The sequence below is a fragment of the Globicephala melas genome, chromosome 16 (genome assembly GCF_963455315.2).
Source record: "Globicephala melas chromosome 16, mGloMel1.2, whole genome shotgun sequence".
NCBI classification, from domain to species: Eukaryota; Metazoa; Chordata; class Mammalia; order Artiodactyla; family Delphinidae; genus Globicephala; species Globicephala melas.
Genome location: NC_083329.1, coordinates 34,018,662 through 34,037,797, shown reverse-complemented (window position 1 = coordinate 34,037,797; position 19,136 = coordinate 34,018,662). Strand labels below are relative to the sequence as shown.

Here is a 19,136-nt window from a genome sequence, read left to right as displayed (position 1 = left end):
ATAAATAGGAATTTAAAATATCAAACACCCGGATTAAATTACTTATTTCCCTCCCCTGTCAGGGGCCTGCTTCTCATTTCATGAGAAAAAGGTGAAGCATTAATTATAATTAGTCATGTAAATTCCCAAAGCTTTTCATAAAAGCATCTTTCAGAAATCGGAGGCCAAATAAACTTCTGGTCACATGTTATTTTTGTTTTTCTTCCTGGTGATGTACACTCTAGTTCAAATATATTCAGGAAGCAGACTTTGAGCAGAGAATTAGGAGCGGATTATAAAATTCTACGTAAAAAAAAATAAAGAGCTTAAGCAACACATTTTAATTTAAAGAAAAATCAAACCTCTTGCCGCAGAAATTAGGCATAATCAGGGGAAAACTACCAGACATCCTACCAATCGCTGCACTAGAGAACGTCACAGGTCATCCAAAAGACGCATTCCTGTTAGCCAACAGCTCTTTTCCTCCCGCCAAAGCTGTCCCTAGAGCGTCAGAGAATAAACCAACGAGCGATTCATGATTTTCCCCTTTTGATCCCCTCCCCTCCCCACACACACACACATCCACCTGCTTGGAGGTGTCAAGGCGACTAGAAATGGTTAACAGCGACCAGCAGCAGAGAGAGAAACAAACACCCCTGATGACCCACAGCTGAGTAAGCAAGAGCTGTTTATTCATGAACACGTTCCGTTTGGAGACTAGTGACGAGCCCTTGAAAGCCCAGGCACATTTTAGAAGGTTCCTAGAGAGGGAGGGAATAAACTCCCCCCATTACCCCGCCCCTCTCCCCCACCCCACCCCTCGTCGGGCAAACATACACCGAGAGGTTCTGGTGGGAACCACCTCGTCTAGGCAGCCACTGCCCTGCCGACCCCTCAGGAATAACCTCACGTACTAGAGCATCCGACCCCTCACGGGGGTTGCGTAACTCCCCAAAATGGGTTCAGACGCGGCAGACGCTGGCCCCAGCGCCGAGGGCTTCAGAAGGCACTTCTGCCACCCCCAAGCCCGCCACGGCCCGCCCCGACGCCGCGGCCGCGACTGGGGACCCTGCGGAGAAATGGCCCTTTAGCCCGCCCCCCCCCCCTCACCTGGCTCGGTCCCACCTGAGCACGAGAGCTGAGAGAAAAGAAACAGGCAGGGAGGGCTGACCTTGATGCTACTGACGGTGGAGCGGCACATCCCGCTGCTTCCTGGAAAGCGGCCCGCAGGACATTTTTCCCCCTGGAGGAAGGAAACGGGAGGGCGCCGGCCGGGCGGCGGCGGGCGCGACGGCGGTGGTCGGGGCGGGCTGTGCAGCCTCTTGCGGGGACGGTCCGAGGACTACATCTCCCAGGCTGCTCTGGGCCGCCTTGCGTCGTGACCGCGGCGCGCACTGAAGTGGTGACTCTTACCTCACAGAGGTAGCTCCTCCGCCGGCAGCAACTCGGCGCCCGCGGTCCATGGACCGGAACCCTGGGCCGACGGGCAGGAACCCGGGCCGCGATCGCCGCCTCCCCGCCCCAGGCTCCTCCTCCTCGCTCCCCACCGCCTCCTCCCGACGCCCGCGGGCCGCGCACAGCCACCGCCGGGCTCGCGGAGCCGCCCCGGGAGGCTGGGTGGGGGGTTCGCGGCTGCCGCCGGACTGAGGCCTACTCCGCCGCCTCTCAGTGCTATTGTCCCTGGGCCCGGCCCTGACCGGGCCCACTGGGGAGGCGAGTGCGCCGCCTCCGACGAAGATGCCGGACCAAGCCCTACAGCAGATGCTAGACAGGTACGGGCAGCCTTGGGGGAGGACGCGGGCCGGGCCTCGGGGCTCTTCGGAGCGGAGCCTAGCCTGCCGGGAGGAGTTCCACGGCCTGGGGGCCGAGTGAGGGGCAGAAAGTTTGGAGTCCGTACTTGGGGGAGGACGGAGCGGGCGGCCTGGGTGCGTAGACTTAAAGCGAAACTTAGTTACGGATTGGCGTCTGGTTTTGTCCGAACGCCGTTGCGAAGTGAGAGGGGTTCGTGTGAACCCAGAGAATTAGTTTCTTTTTCTTACTGTCCTCCTCCCCTCCCCCCAAACTGTGTTGTAACGTGTTTGTCAGCGCTGTCACTGGCAAGAAGGACCAGACTAATTCTCTGGGGAGTGATCCCCCTCCAATTTGTACACTCCTTCCAAAAACCAAGGATAAGCATTCTTCTGGAAAGCCTGATAGACTGACTTCATTCCTCCTTCCTCCCCCATCCCATCCCCACCCCAAACTATAAGGTCACGAGTACCCGCAAGGGACTTTAACGGTCAGACCAGAGTAGAGGTTATGAAAACAGCCGTAAGTCCAACCCTGAACACTTAGCGTATTTTACCATTCGTTGAGTTCACTGATAAAGTTTCATCTTATCATGGGGCAAGTTCCTGGGGGGGGCTTGTCAGTAAAACTCTTTCTGTGAAATCGGCTGCACCGCCCTCTGCTGTTGAAATTCTAGGCCATGGGTTCTACCATGAGTTTTTGGAGACCCTTACTCCACATTTTCCCCTAAGCCACGACATAGCTTCCTGGCCTAGCCAGTGCTACAGGCTAATGCATGTTTGGTTGCCTACAACTCTCAGTAGACCATTTGCCACCCAGTTCAGCGTGTGGTACAGGTTTTCCTACTGAGGAAAAGTCCAACTTTAAGGTTGGCAATGAAAGGCCAACCTTAAATGAGATTATACCCAGTTAAATGCTGTTTGGATCACACCCAGAACAGAAGTCACTCAAGAGTACATCTTCTTCCACAGTGACAGACATTTCCTTTGGAGCTTAGAATTTTGAGACATCTAAGTTGATAGAAATCATGTACTGACTTTTTCCAGTTGGGGTGTCCCAGTGATTAATCCAGCCCTTGTTTGAGGGGAGCATTCAGGTCAAGTTGTATTGACTAACCCCTTTTTATGTAAGTAGTTTACAAGCTCCTGGAAGGCAGAAACTTACACATCATTATTTATTTTGAAACCTACAGCAGAGCCTGGCACTAAGCAGGTCATCAGTAAATATTTCTTTAATGAATAAATGCATGAACTTCTTTGTCATTTTCCCCAGTGGTCTAGGGCTTTGATAATTTACCAGGTTTTACGAGGTAAATTATAATTTACCATACTGACAAATTATATAGGACTACTGAAATATGCCCACAGGAGACCACTTTCTGCCACTGCCAATTCCAATCAAATGAGACCCTATTCTGGTGCTGGGTATTTTGTAATTAATTTTTTTTTCCCCCTCTGAGGGCCTGCTGCTTTCACTTTTATGTAGGTGACTTTTAGAAAAGTTTTTGTGTCCAAAAGCTGATCTGGCTTTCATACACTCTTTGGAGATTTCCATAAAAGTAAAAAAGCCAAGGAGTGCTAGCCAGGCATTTAAAACATCTAATAGAAACATGGAAATTCTGGCTGCATGTACTGAAACAGGTGACTATAATACTGGCTTCCCTCATCTTCGGCACCTTTTTGACATACCTCAAGGTAGATTCTTAAGATGACATTCAAAGATCTTTATTATCTAAGTCAGTGTTTTGCACCGTGGCCCCACGTTGGAATCAACCGGGGGAACATTTTAAAATATGGATGGATGCCTGGCTCTGCCCACAACCAATTAATTCACAGATTTCTGGAGAATGGGGCCTGAGCATGTATATTTTCAAAAGTTTTCCAGATGTTTATTGTAGTTGAAAATCACTTTTTTTTTTGGTCACGCGGCACAGCTTGCTGGGGGATCTTAGTTCCCCAGCCAGGACCAGGGATTGAATACGGGCCCCCTGCAGTGGAAGTGTGGAGTCCTAACCACTGGACCTCCAGGGAATTCCCACTACCCTAAATCCCAAGGGATTATTTCATGATAAGAGATAGTACATTTTAGTGATGTAAGCTTGGCCAGAAATCTTAAAATTCTCATTTTGCCACATCCTAGCTATGTGACTTTGGACTTATATTCTGAGGTTCTACATCCTCATTTATGAAATGGCAATATCCTACCTCACAGGATTGTATAAATGAGAACACGTGTAAGCACTTTATAAAACAATAAAATGCTATTCATATGTTAGGCACACAGAAGGTATTTAAGATTCTAGTGTAACCAACTAATGTAGCAATTCTCTCCCCACCACACACACACCCATCTCCATATTTACAGTATCATCTTAATCTGGGCTGGCCCTACATGCAAATTGAACACAAAGATACTTGATGGGTTGAATGCTGACAGGCCCAACAGACTAAAATATGTCAACCTGTTAGGACCTAGAATTCTTGCTTTGAATTTGGCTTCCCCCCAGCTTGGTCTTTGGGTGGCAATTTTTGAGGGATAGAATTTAGCTCAGAAACTTGCCCTTATTTTTATTTCTTCAGTGCAAGTTCTGTCCTTGAGAAGATTAGGAAATGCGTATAACATATATTGTTCTTCTGCTTCTAGGTTAAAATTAGGTATATTTTAGTGCTTATTAAACATTTGTATTTAATGAATTGACTTAATAAATATCGATGCATTTGCCTGGTACCATTCTAGGTCCTCGATATATGGTGGTAGTGAACATAAGCAAAAATGCTCATATGGAGCTTTAATTCTAGTGAGGTTTGTGTTCCATAAACTGTCAAATAAAATGAAGATTATATTTACATAACATGGATGGTATGTTCAGTTTATACACTTAGTCTTTCAAGGTTTTTTAATTAATAGCAACTTATTAATAGCTGAAGTTCAATTGCCTTGTCCTTTGTGAATAATTAAATTTAGTTTAGCAATTGTTTATCTTGATAAATTTTATTATTGCAGTATTTGTAGATAGAAAGAGTATATATAGATATATATTTTGATTGCCTTTCATTTTTATAAACAGTAAGCAACTGTTTTATATAAATTTATCATTTGAACCTTTTAAATTGTTTGAGAAAGGGGGTGGGAAAGTGGGTGGTTTTCTAGTGTCATGAATGATTTGGGATCACAAATCATTGCCCTGAAATTATAACCATTCATAAACTCAAACCTTTTACGTCAGGCTCTCTGAATCTCGGTCAGTTTCTCTTCCTTCCCTTCATTGCCATACTTTTTTAAGGAGAGGTCTGTTATATATTATTCTATCACCATTAAACTTTCTCGTTTTCTCTTTTATTTCTCAAAATTAGGATTAAATGTATAGAGAATACAAAGAATACTGTAACAAACTGCAGGAATGAACCTCAGGTTTAAAGCCTGGTGAGAGATGCTTCTGGAAACTTGACTTTTGTGTACCCCTTTCACATTAAACAGTCAGGAATTTGTTGAGGTTGTTTGCATCACTTACTTGCACCTGGTGAGTAGGCAAGGCATGTAGCCAGTGTCCCCAGAACAGTCAAATGGGAAGAAAAGCAGGGAGAATCATCTGCTCCCCACGAGCCTCCTGCAGTGGCAAAGTGAATTAGAATCCCCACTCTCAGGGTGTTGTCAGCCACACATGTACATCCTTTTAGAGGCTGTAGAGTGTTCTGATAGGAACGTACTATATTATCTTCTTATTTATATAACCATCTCTAGTTTCCATTAAAGCGACTTCTCATTCTCTGAAGCATATTTACTCCAATCATATCACTATACCATTTTGACATTTACAGAACAATACCTAGAATTAAAAAAATTAGCAATTAGTTGTATTTGCTTCCATCTCTATGTAAAAAGTGGAAACATTACAGATAAAGTCCCCTTTGGCCACTATCCCCAGTCCCATATCTTCTCCCCATCCCCACTCCACTATCATAAATGGGTTTATGTTCTTCCAGTCTTTGTTTAATGCTTTTATATATACCATATGTAATTCATAGTTTTGTTCTTGTTTCTAAAATTTAAATATATCAATCTACAATTGACTTTTTAAAATACTGAGTTCTGTGATATACAGCAATTAAAGAGAATATATATATAATCCATTGTATTCACTTATCACTCTTTTTCTTTCTAAATCCGTTTCCCTGTTTGTGACATTTATATTCTTATTTTCTCCTTATCATCTCTTGTTGTAATTTGATTTTCATCCACCTTTCTTGTCCGTAGCTCTACTAAAAGTATACTGAAGGTTACCAATAATTTCTTAATTGGTAAACCTAATGACTTCTTTTCTTGGTCCTCATGTCCTTGACATATATGTAGTGGAGATGAAACTGGTGACCACCACCCCCTAACTTCTTGAAACTGTGTTCTAGTCTACCACACTATTTGTCTTTTACTTTTTTCGCCTCTTATATATCACCTTACCCTTACTCTCTTCAGTCAGTATGGTTCAGTCCTCAGCACTTATCATTCTTCTCTGAAAAGTATCCCTGCTTACTATCTCACTATCACCTTTATTTGAGTGACTCCCAGATTTATGTCTTTATTCCTGACCTCTTTCCCACATTTTAGTGTCTGCATTCTAGCTGCCCAGTAGACATTTCCATTTGTGTATACAGAGCATTACGAGCGCCTTAACGTATCTAAAACTAAACTACTGCTATTTCCCTGGTGTTTACTTATCTTGACTTCCCAATTTTGGCCTTTGATAGGACCATTCTTCTAGTCTACCAGCCATAAGACCTACATCTTTTTTTTCTTTTTTGCTTTTTTCCTCCAAATCCATTTGCTTATCAGATACTATAGATTCTTCTTTCTCTGACTCTAGTTTTTCTCTACCAGTTTGACTTGCAGAGTGGTACCAGAATTTCCCAGTTTGACTTAATAGAGTGGTACCAGAATTGGCCAAGGCACAATTATCATGGCGTTTCCATACTTTAAAAGCTGTCAGTCTCTACATCACCTACAGGATAAATTCTAAACTTTCAAGGCCCTGGTGAAGAGGTTTAGCTCTATTAATTATCCAATCCAGCCCCAACCTTCCTTAACCATACTCTTCTGCACTGCACTTCATTGTCCTCTGGATATACCCTGCTGTACATCTTCTTATTTTTGCTTTAGATGACTTCCTCCCTTTTGACACCTGGCTAACTCTGACCCATCTTAGAATTCAGCTCAAGTATCACCTTGAAGCATTACACAGCTCCTTCAGGCAGAGTGAGTTACTTCTTCCTGTTTTTCCATAGAACCTTTATGCATTCATTTTAGTACATCACACCGTATGGTAATTTTTTTTTTTTGTGGTTTGTGAGCCTCTCACCATTTTGGCCTCTCCTGTTGCGGAGCACAGGCTCCGGACGCGCAGACCCAGTGGCCATGGCTCACGGACCCAGCCGCTCCACGGCATGTGGGATCTTCCTGCACCGGGGCACGAACCCGTGTCCCCTGCATCGGCAGGTAGACTCTCAACCACTGCGCCACCAGGGAAGCCCTGGTAATTTTTTTTTTTAATGCACCTATCCCAGGTCTCAGAGCCTTCCACACATACCCTTTACCACCACCACCATGCACATTCAAGTGGAAGTTCACTGAGATCAGAAACTGTTCCCTATCCCATTTCCCCAGAAGGGGAAAGTACATTGGAGACACTGTTGAATCATGGTGTCTGTCTTTTCACTATTTATGACATATCAGTGCCTAGAATAATCTTACTGAAGCACCAAATATTTATTTGCTCAAAACCTTCTGTATTTTCTTAATTGCTTATTAAGCTTAAGTTCAAATTCTTTAACCTGGCCTTCAAGACCCTCCATAATCATATTTATTGTGCTCTCTATTATGTTTAAGACAGTGAGTATATGGCTGGCACCAGCTACCTTTTTAAAGCTTTGCTTCTGTTTAAGAATGAGTTCAGGGCTTCCCTGGTGGCGCAGTGGTTGAGAGTTTGCCTGCCGATGCAGGGGACACGGGTTCGTGTCCCGGTCCGGGAAGATCCCACATGCCGCGGAGCGGCTGGGCCCATGAGCCATGGCCGCTGAGCCTGCGCATCCAGAGCCTGTGCTCCACAACGAGAGAGGCCACAACAGTGAGAGGCCCGCATACCGCAAAAAAAAAAAAAAAAAATAGAATGAGTTCATAAAGTATATATGTTTTGCCCAGGCCAAACTGATTCACTCACTGTCCTGTGTTCTTTTCACTATCTTGTCTTTCAAAATTCTACCCACTCTTCAAGACCCAGTTTAGTTTCTGCCTCATTTATAAAGCTTTTCTGACCATTTCGCCAGAAATATTTCCCCCCTTCTCCAGATTCATGTAGCAGTTCTTTACAGGCCACGTGTACATACATGCCTCCCAACTCTTTACATGCGATAGTTCATAAGATGAGAGATGGTAACATTTATATGACACCTTGGAATACACTGGCAGGGGTTTAGATCTCTAGTGAAAGCTCCTTATGGCTGCTTAAAAGTACCCTAGCAAAAACGAAACACATAGCTCTTTTTTGTGGCGCCCCGGAGACGGTCAGCCGCTTCAGAATAAAGCTGAACATTTCTTTCCCGGCCACTGGCTGCCAGAAACTCATTGAAGTGGACGATGAACGAAAACTTCGTACCTTTTATGAGAAGCGTATGGCCACAGAAGTTGCTGCTGACACTCTGGGTGAAGAATGGAAGGGTTATGTGGTCCAAATCAGTGGTGGGAACGACAAACAGCGTTTCCCCATGAAGCAGGGTGTCTTGACCCATGGCCGAGTCTACCTGCTACTGAGTAAGGGGCATTCCTGTGACAGACCAAGGAGGACTGGAGAAAGAAAGCGCAAATCTGTACGGGGTTGCATTGTGGATGCCAATCTGAGCGTTCTCAATTTGGTCATTGTAAAAGGGAGAAGGATATTCCTGGACTCACTGATACTACTGTGCCTCATCGCCTGGGGCCCAAAAGAGCTAGCAGAATCCACAAACTTTTCAATCTCTCTAAAGAAGATGATGTCCATCAGTATGTTGTGAGAAAGCCCCTAAACAAAGAAGGTAAGAAACCTAGGACCAAAGCACCCAAGATTCAGCGTCTTGTTACTCCACGTGTTCTGCAACACAAACGTCGGCGAATTGCTCTGAAGAAACAGTGTACTAAGAAAAATAAGGAAGAGGCTGCAGAATATGCTAAACTTTTGGCCAAGAGAATGAAGGAGGCCGAAGAAAAACGCCATGAACAGATTGCCAAGAGACGGAGGCTGTCCTCTCTGAGAGCTTCTACTTCTAAGTCTGAGTCCAGTCAAAAATGAGATGTTCTAAGAGTAACAAATAAATAAGATCAGACATTAAAAAAAAAAATGAAACACATAATAACTTGTACTGGCTATAATTTCCTTAGAAATGAGAAATGGAAAATTTTCTCAGAATACACTATCCATATGGCAGCATGGTATAGTGATAAAAGCTGATGTTTTTGGTGTTTTTTTTAAATTTTTTAACTTAATTTTTTTTTTATTGGGATATAATTTACAAAAAAGCTCATATTTTAGAGTTGAGGCGTAGGTTGCATCCATGCCTTTCTACTTAACCATGAGGCCTTGGGCAGACTGTTTAACCATTCTGGGCTTTTGTTTCCTTATTTATTTAAGACAGAAATAATTATGTTTGCAGAGTTTGTGAAGATCAGAGACAAAGCGCATGGCATGAATATATGCTTAGTAAATGATCGCTTTCATTGTGGGGTATTTCCCTTTCCCTTTTTTGTAATGTGTCATAATTGTGGTAGCTCTTTGATAAATCCAAATACTTTAACTTCTATTCCACTTGGCTGGACAGACATATAAAGGGATATTTAGTCTTTTTTTTTTAATTTTTAAAATTTATTTATTATTTTTATTTTTGGCTGCCTTGGGTCTTTGTTGCTGTGCGCAGGCTTTTCTCTAGTTGCGGCGAGTGGGGACTACTCTTCATTACAGTTCCCGGGCTGCTCATTGGATGGCTTCTCTTGTTGCAGAGCATGGGCTCTAGGCACGTGGGCTTCAGTAGTTGTGGCACTTGGGCTCAGTATTTGTGGCTCGTGGGCTCTAGAGCGCAGGCTCAGTAGTTGTGGCACACGGGCTTCGTTGCTCCGTGGCATGTGGGATCTTCCCGAACCAGGGCTGGAACCCGTGTCCCCTGCACTGGCAGGCAGATTCTTAACCACTGCGCCACCAGGGAAATCCCGGATTTTTAGTCTTCTTGATGGTATAGTTCCTGTTTAAGAATATATGGGATGTGACACTTTTAATCCTGAGACAAAGCAAGCAGTTTGCAGTTTTTTCCATTGTTAAATTTAGGCGTTCCTTGGATTAACCAGAGCATGGTTCTCTAAGCATCTTCTTTTTTTTTTATTTTATTTTTGGCTGTGTTGGGTCTTCGTTTCTGTGCGAGGGCTTTCTCTAGTTGTGGCGAGCGGGGGCCACTCTTCATCGCAGTGCGCAGGCCTCTCTTGTTGCGGAGCGCAAGCTCCAGACGCGCAGGCTCAGTAGTTGTGGCTCACGGGCTTAGTTGCTCCGCGGCATGCGGGATCTTCCCAGACCAGGGCCCGAACCCGTGTCCCTGCATTGGCAGGCAGATTCTCAACCACTGCGCCACCAGGGAAGCCCCCTCTAAGCATCTTCTGAATTAAGGACATGTTCTCTTTCCTTAAAACAGTCATGGAAATACATTGGTAAGGCACTATATATAACAACAACAGCAATATAAAGCTTGTTTCATTGCTCTCACTCCTGTATTCTGGAACTCTTCTATTCTGTTTCCCTCCAGTTTTCACCAAAGTGATCATAGGCAGGAGCCTATGATTTTCCAGATCTTTCTAATAATCCACTATAAACACCTACAGTCTGAGTCTACAAAGGTGGACTTTACTGCCAACTGTTTTATTAGATAACCATACCTATCTTGCTTCGTTAATTTATGTGCCAGTGAGAAACTATTCTATTGATGTTTCCTCCCCTTTTTTCCCCATGTACTTTTAAAATAATTAACTTAATCATATAAACTAGTTTAGTCACAAATGAACCCTGTGAAGTGAGGTTACCTTTGTCATCCATCCTTTGCCAACTGGTTTGTAATACCTAGCTTTATTTTAAAACCTTTCTGCTCCAACCACATTGGTTTTATCATTGTCCATAATCATATGCTCATGTCTATGTCTAAGGTTGTTTATGCTGTTTTTTTACTTCAGATACCCTTATTCTTTTCATTCCCCAATTGTCATCTCATTTGTAGTTCTTCCTTTTCATGAAACTTTCTCAGCTATTTCATCCTGTGTTTCTTACGGTCATCATCACATTTCTATATTACCTTTGGTCACCAGCATCATTTCTTAGCACTCAGTGTTTTGTGTGGTTTTTTTTTATGTGATCCTTCTATGCATATATTTGTTCCTTAACTAGATTGTAAGTTCCTTAAATGTATTTCTTCTGGCATCAAATAGTGAGCATACTAAGTACGTTCAAGTTAATTTAGGGGGAGATCTTGAATACTCTTTGATTTAAGGTGAATTAGATGTATATTCCTATAACTTTATAAATTTTACTGTTGAGAAGGATTTATATCAATAATTGGAAAAAAGTTATAATTTTAATTTAAAATTACATAGAAGTAAATGATTTTTTTTTATAAAGAGTGACATGTCATACATACAGATTAGTGACATTACCAGTACCAGTAAGGCCATACATTTATTTTAAGGAATAAGTAATATTCTTTAGAATTGTCTAGTTCTTTTTTCATGTCTTCATATTATAATAGTGATTTGTTCTTTGATCTCTGAACCAATCATGATAATTCCCAGATCTCCCTTTACTCTGTAACCTAATGAGCACTAACTTGGCTGGTGGAAAGGTGTGGAAGTAAATTGTGAGTGTGTATTATCAGCAAGCAGGCGGCATTTAGACAACCTAGTGGAAGGAAAAGAGGGGTGGGAGAAAATGAATTGAGGATTTGAATAAATATCTTAAGCAGTGGTGTTGGCCTATTCAACAATTGGGGATGATCAAGAATCCAGGACCTTTTCCACTGAATACCAGGGTGCCAGGCAGAACTGCTGTATGTGCTAATTTAGGTAAGAAAATGCATCCATAAAAATCTAGGCATAGATGTAAAGTTGACACCATCTTTCTCATCTCTATTGGTGTCATTATTGCTACTGTTCATTTGGTGGTTATGTATGTGCCAGACAGTTCTTAAGCAGTTTCATGATCACTTGTTTAATCCTTTACAATAGAGAATCTTTTTTTTTAAATTTATTTTACTGAAGTATAGTTGATTTACAATGTTGTGTTAATTTCTGCTGTACAGCAAAGTGACTCAGCCACACACCTACATACATTCTCCTTCGTATTCTTCTTCTCTGTGGCTTATCACAGGACACTGAACATAGTTCCCTGTGGTATACAGTAGGACCTTGTTGTTTATCCATTCTATATATATTTGTTTGCATCTGCTCATCCCAAACTCCCAATCCATCCCTCCCTCTTGGCAACCACAAGTCTGTTCTCTTTGTCTGTGAGTCTGTTTCTGTTTCATAGATAAGTTCATTTGTGTCCTATTTGATTGATTGATTGATTTGTGGTACGTGGGCCTCTCACTGTTGTGGCCTCTCCCGTTGCGGAGCACAGGCTCCGGACGCGCAGGCTCAGCGGCCATGGCTCACGGGCCCAGCTGCTCCGCGGCATGTGGGATCTTCCCAGACCGGGGCACGAACCTGCGTCCCCTGCATCGGCAGGCGGACTCTCAACCACTGCGCCACCAGGGAAGCCCTGTGTTCTATTTTAGGTTCCACATGTAGGTGATATCATATGGTATTTGTCTTTCACTTTCTGACTTACTTCACTAAGTATGATAATCTCTAGGTCCATCCATGTTGCTGCAAATGGCATTATTTCATTTTTTTATGGCTGAGGAGTATTTCTGTGTGTGTGTGTGTGTGTGTGTGTGTGTGTGTGTGGACACACCACATCTTCTTTATCCATTCATCTGTCGGTAGACATTTAGGTTGTTTCCATGTCTTGGCTATGGTGAATAGTGCTGCTGTGAACTCAGGGGTGCATGCATCTGTTTGAATTATGGTTTTGTCTGGATATGTGCCCAGGAGTGGGATTGCTGGATAATATGACAACTCTATTTTTAGTTTTTTGAGGAACCCCTATACTGTTTTCCATAGTGGCTGTACCAATTTACAATTCCACCAACAGTGTAGGAGGGTTCTACCATAGGGAATTTTAACATAAAACCTTTTTTATGCTGAGAACTCCTTTGGAAGTTTAGTTAAGCTCATGGGTTCCTTCTCAGAATGTTTTGAAAGAATAAAACAAAATATACAGGTCAGAAATGGACAAATTATGTTGAAATACAGCTACCAAAATATTAAAAATCTGACATGGTAATATGAGCTTTAAAACAAATACAAGGTCTATTACTGGTGGGTCTGATAATTAATTTCAAATTAGCAGTGGGTTAAATGTTATTTTGAGATCTGCACAGCTGTAATAGGAAAATTTCTGGTCACTGTACTAATTTCTAATTGCTGTATGCTAATATTACTATGAGTTGTTTATTCATCATTGAAGGAAAACTGAATTTTATTTAGAGTTTAGTGAAAATAAAGGTATAATTACTTTTTTTCCCATCCAAATTTACCAATCCCGTAAATTTTTCATGAACCTCAGGTTAAGAACCGCTGCATTACAAAAACTCTGAAAGAGATTGTCATTAAACCTAAAATAAGTGGTAAGCAGGAATTTGAACTCAGGCATCCCAAGTTCTTTAACCAGTTAGAATATCCTGAACTCACAAAATCTTTTCCCCAAATTTAGCTAGCTTTTTTCCTTAGAAAAAAGGATCTCAAGCATTTTGCTTACTATTTAAATTAAAAACCAAATAGCTTAAAAATGTTTACATTGAATGTAAAATAAAATTTCATTTTTGTATTATGGTGAGTTGAGGAAACTTACAAAGGGAAAAAGGAAAGAAGAATGGCCAGAGCAGAGGTTCTCAAACTTCGGTATCACGATCACCTGAAGGGTTTGTTGAAATACCATGTTGGTGATTCCTCAAAAAAGTTAAAAACAGAATTACCATGTGACCCAGCAATTTCACTTCTGGGTATATATCCAAAAAGAATTGAAAACAGGATCTCAAAGAGATATTTGTACACCCATGTTCATAACAGTATTATTCACAATAGCTAAAACTTGGAAGCAACCTTAGTATCTAAGACCAATGAATGGATAAGCAAAATGTGGTATATATACATACAATGGAATACTATTCAGCCTCGTAAAAAGGAAGGATATTCTGCAATATGCTACAATGTGGATGAACCTTGAAGACATAGAAAGACAAATACTGGATGATTCCACTTATATGAGGTACTTAGAGTAGTCAAAATTACAAAGACAGAAGGTATAAGGGTGGCTGTCAGGGGCTTGGGAGAGAGGACATTGGAGAGTTGTTTAATAAGTATAGAGTTTGTTTTATAAGATGAAGAGTTATGGGGATGGATGGTGGTGATGGTAGCACAACAGTGTAAATGTATTTAATACCACTGAACTATACACTTAAAAATGGTTAAGATGGCAAATTTTATGTTATATATTTTACTGCAATAAAAAAAGAAGAATTTTTAAAGAAATTTAAAATAAATATATTTTTTAAATGTACTGTTGGGTCCCATCCTCAGAGTTTCTGATTCTGCCGGTCTGGGGTGGGACCTGAAACTGCATTTCTAGCAAGTTCTCAGATGATGCTTCTGCATCACACTGAACACTGCTTAGAGATTGGAGGATTGAAGAGAAGAAGGGGAGGAAATGACTCAAAGAGAAACTCTTAATTAGAATTTTGTCAGAAATTACAACCTCTTCTTAGGTGTGGACTTGAAAGGTTTTTGGCTTTGTCCTTTGAAATGGCAAATAGCCAGTTCTCACCTTTTAAGGGTATTAAAATTGCCATCCTATAAACTGTAACATTAAAATATATAATAAAGTAGAATTATAGTTAAATTGATCCTGCAATGCAAATATTATAGCATTGTCAGTAAGAATTTTTAATTTCAAAATGTTTGGTTTTATCTTTGTTGGCTGTTTTTATCTAAGAAATGACCTGATCCAGTAGCCAGAATCAGGAGCATATTTTTGCCCTGTGTGAGAAATTGAAAAACTTGCAAGACTCAAAGTACTTGCAGTGGAAATTAGATTTATTTAAGCCTTTTCAGTTCAAGTTGCGGTCAGTAGGAAACAAAGCCATTGACAAAAAATAGTGTCCTTTTAAAAGCTGTTTAAGAGTCTACATTATATGATTGTTCAGGGCTATCCCTTATATCCAGTTTCTCACAATCTATAACAAGATTGTTTGGGTTGTGTCTGATAGGAATCTGCCCCAAACTGGTTAAACCAAAAAAAAAAAAAAATCTGTGGGTTTATGTAAGTGAACAGTGCAAGGGTATATTTAGCTTTAAGCACAGCTTGATCCATGTCTCAAACGAAGTCATCAGTATCTTTCAGCTTCCTCTGGGTTCTTTAGGCTCCACATTGTGGCTCTCCTGGCAGCAGAGCCTCACACCCTCATTTAGGTTCACACTTTTCCTGCCTTCAGGCTCAGTGGAAAAGAAAGTCTTTGTACCAACTTTCCCAGCAAAAATTCTGAAGTTCACTCTAGTGAAACTAGCTTTATGGGCCCAGCCTCCCAATAACTGTAATCTAGGACATGGGATACTCCCTTAAACCAATCTAGGGATTACTCTTCCTGGAGCTGGGGATGTGGGACTAACTGCCTAAATAAACCACATACATGGCTGATGTTGGAGAGAAGAGTGGTTTTCCTTAAAAAGTATGGTATACTTTTTGTCCCTAAAAAAGAGAAATTGTGCTGTACATTAAACCACAAGCTTCTGCTCTCTCCTCTATTCTAAGATCTTGAGAAACTCTAAACCCATCATTTTCAAACAACCTCTTTTCTCCTTAAATGGAAGGAGGTGGGGAATTGGGGAATAAATAGCTGAAATAGATTGCATCAAGGAGGGAGTAGGGTATGGGGAAGCAAAGGGGGAAGGCATAATTTTAAGACCTTCTTAGGTGATATTCCTGGTCAGCCTATTAGAAGTTTTTTTTTTAAATGAGGGAAGAGAAGATTCCTATACAAACTTTGTTCCCTCCCCTCATTTCCAGCCCTGAAGACTAATAACTGTCTTACAGGCTGTCTGCCTAAAAACATTTATGTGAACATTTTTATATGCTTTAATTTCCCATGTACCTGGCCCTTATTTCACAGACTAATATTCTTTCCATATTATGTAGATTAAACTCATATACCTAGTAAGGTAGTAAATCAGTTAATAAATTCTTTAGAACCTAACATTTTCTGTACTGTTATTTATATTAAAAATATTTAGTCATCAGAAGCAATTATTTCTACCTTAAGTAAATCCAGTAATTATCCCTTTCACACAGTCTGCTTTCTCCAATATGTTTGCTTTTTTTTACCTGCCATTTTTCTACACCAGCAGTTCCCAAACTTTACTGAATATTGGGATCACCTTGAGAGCTTGTTAAATCACAGATTTGTAGGCCCTCTTCCTCTAGAGTTTCTTATTTACTAGATCTGGAGTAGAGCCAGAGAATCTGCAAGTTCCCTAGTGATCCTGAACTACCGATCCTGAGACCTTTGTTTTGACAATCCCTGCAATAAAATCACTTGCCCCTGCTAATTTCTGCTATCACTCCTCCCTGAAACCTTTCCTGATCTATCCAAATTGATCCTTCCTTCTTAAAATGGATGTACCTATGGTAATTTCACTGGAACCTTAAATCTCTTGTATCTACTGGATGTAGCCCCAATTAAATTATAGGGTTTTCTAGATAGGTACAATCTTCCATTTATTTTGTTTGTGCAACCACATGGAATCAGTGAATGCTCAGTAAATGTTGCTGGCAATTTCTATAATTTTCAGTTGCTTGTTTGTTTTGTGCTATTAAGTTAGAAGTCTTCATTTTATATAACATTTACTTGTATCTAAATTATAATTTTTAGGTGAAGTAATTTGGTGGTGTTATCAGAAGCTTACGTATTGTGGGCAATACTATTTGATCTCAGATGACCATTATCAGATGTAGTTTAGCGATTAGAATAAATAGAAAATGGATGTGGTACGTTGGTAGATGTTGAATATCAGACTTTGTGAGAGTATTATTATCAATAAGTTTTTTTTTAAATATCTATAGGATAATTTCAGTTAATCTCTAATGAGCATTAGCTTCAAAATCCAAATTTGTAAGCTGTATACTCACTGTCACTATGAATCAAACAATAAAAACAAGGTTATGGGTATTAACACTTCCAATTAGGTTTAACACCTAATAAGTTTTCACTGTAAATCATCGTTCAGCTATCTTATCTACCATAGTTGTGAAATTAGAAAAAAAATCCGGAAAGTGCCTCTTTTAAATGTTAGTTGAGTACCTTCTAAAAAGTAAAACTGTGGAAGTGTTTATTTAGGGGCGAAGTACACTAATGTCTGAAACTTTGAAATGCATCAAAAAATAAGATTGATGAAAGAATATGTAGTAAAGTACATATGTAGCAAAATGATAAGAATTGTAGAATCTAGGTGTTAAGAATATGGATGTTCACCAGTTTTTCAACTTTTTTCGAAAGTTTGAAATTTTTCCTATTAAATGTTGGGGAAAAATAAACTTATCCGGAATTTATGGGGATTATAGCTATACAAATATTCCCATTATATTGGTATATGAAGCTGCCATTTATGTAAATTAAAAACAGATAAATATAGGCAATTTCATTTGGTTCAACTTAGTATTAAGGTTCTTTACATTTTATTTTGTTTTTTCCTGATGACTGGAAATTGGCTTAATTTAAGATTCAGTTCACCTTAATACTGATTAATTATGCTGGTCTAGATGTACTTAGCTACATATATGTTCCATTGTTGATATGAAAAACTTACAAGAACCTAGAAATCTAGTTTCTAGATATTCTGCCTATATTTTGTTACCAGAATATGGTTTTCATTTCCCAGAGGTATACAATTATATTTACAAAATTACCTTGGTTAAATGGGGAAAACATATACTAACACCTCAAATAACTGGTTTATTTGCTGTATACTTGTCAATTGAAATTTTATGGAAAAAACTAGGTTGAAACCCACTCAAATCATGGATATTGATGATGGTTGCCAGTGTGAATGACTTAGTGCTACTGAATTGCAATCTTAAAAATGGTTAAAGTAGTAAATTTTATGTTATGTATATTTTACCACAATAAAATTTTAAAGAATAAGGAGGTGGAGGAGGAGGCATTTCTGGATAACCGTAAGATGGCACGAGGGCCCAGACAGCTTGGCTGAGGTCGGTCAGAGAGTCAGGCGTGCTCAAACAAATGCTCCCTACCTCGTTTTTACCTAGGTAGGTCAAATGGAATCTGACTGAATTTGAAAGCTGAGTAAAAGCACAATTTTGGATATTGTTGCCACGTATTCACTTCAGTTTTTTTTTCCCTATTCTAATTGCGAAGTTTTTAATTGGAGCACACAATTAAAATTCATATTGTTCTACAGACTGGAGACCTCACCGGTATATAGTACCTGACTATATAGTCTTTCCCACTGAGCATAGTTAAGTTCTGACAGAGCCACTTATCTAATTAAGTGAAATGTGCACAGTAAGTGACAAGCTTTAATTAGCAGTTTCCTATTGTGCAGTCAAACTTTAAGGTAGTAAAGGCAAGTGAATGGTGTCATTGAGTTAAATTGTATTTGCCCTAATGGAAATCGGTGTCAAAACTTGTGTTAATTGACAGGAAAAAAATAAGGAATTGCAACCTAATTCCACAAGAACAAATTAGAGTTCATGTATCCTCAAAAGCAAAATGGGGAAGTGTTTAAAAATTAACCATCTCAATAGAATTTTTTAAAATATAAGCATCCCAGACTTGACTTTTAGATTTTGAATATAATAAATATAATTTAATTCCCACAAAAAAGGAAAACCAATCATACCTATAATGGAAACATGTAGGCCCAAATTTTTTTTTTTTTTTTTTTTTTGCAGTACGCGGGCCTCTCACTGCTGTGGCCCCTCCCACCGTGGAGCATAGGCTCCGGCCGCGCAGGCTCAGCAGCCATGGCTCACGGGCCCAGCAGCATGTGGGATCATCCCGGACCGGGGCACGAGCCCGTGTCCCCTGCATCAGCAGGCAGACTCTCAACCACTGCGCCACCAGGGAAGCCCTTTGGCCCAAATTTATCATATCACTATCCTAAAACAATTTATCCTGATATCTTCATCTCTTCTTTCCTTTGTGCTT

The 19,136-nt window shown here is 40.5% G+C and overlaps 3 protein-coding genes across 4 annotated transcripts in view; 2 read left to right on the top strand and 1 right to left on the bottom strand.

The window, feature by feature from the left end:
- The window catches only part of CPEB3 (cytoplasmic polyadenylation element binding protein 3), a 175,911-nt gene extending 174,445 nt beyond the window's left edge, over nt 1-1,466 (bottom strand). Inside the window, exon 1 of one of the 2 annotated variants that reach the window (XM_060286761.1) lies at nt 1,393-1,466. The gene's annotated coding sequence lies outside the window, so the exon portion shown is untranslated. Of the gene's footprint in view, nt 1-1,150; nt 1,306-1,392 lie in introns of those variants that run through there. The other variant, XM_060286758.1, reaches the window with a different exon arrangement.
- The window catches only part of MARCHF5 (membrane associated ring-CH-type finger 5), a 56,293-nt gene continuing 38,274 nt past the window's right edge, over nt 1,118-19,136 (top strand). The window contains exon 1 of the mRNA XM_030865083.3: nt 1,118-1,751. Within this exon, the coding sequence (XP_030720943.1) occupies nt 1,717-1,751 (35 nt within the window). The 5' untranslated portion in view covers nt 1,118-1,716. The remainder of the gene's footprint in view (nt 1,752-19,136) is intronic.
- Nucleotides 4,620-9,079, top strand: LOC115857986 (small ribosomal subunit protein eS6-like). Its single transcript, XM_060286729.1, is given in 4 exon segments — nt 4,620-4,626; nt 6,919-7,014; nt 8,293-8,676; nt 8,679-9,079. Coding segments are annotated over 4 exon segments (888 nt in total).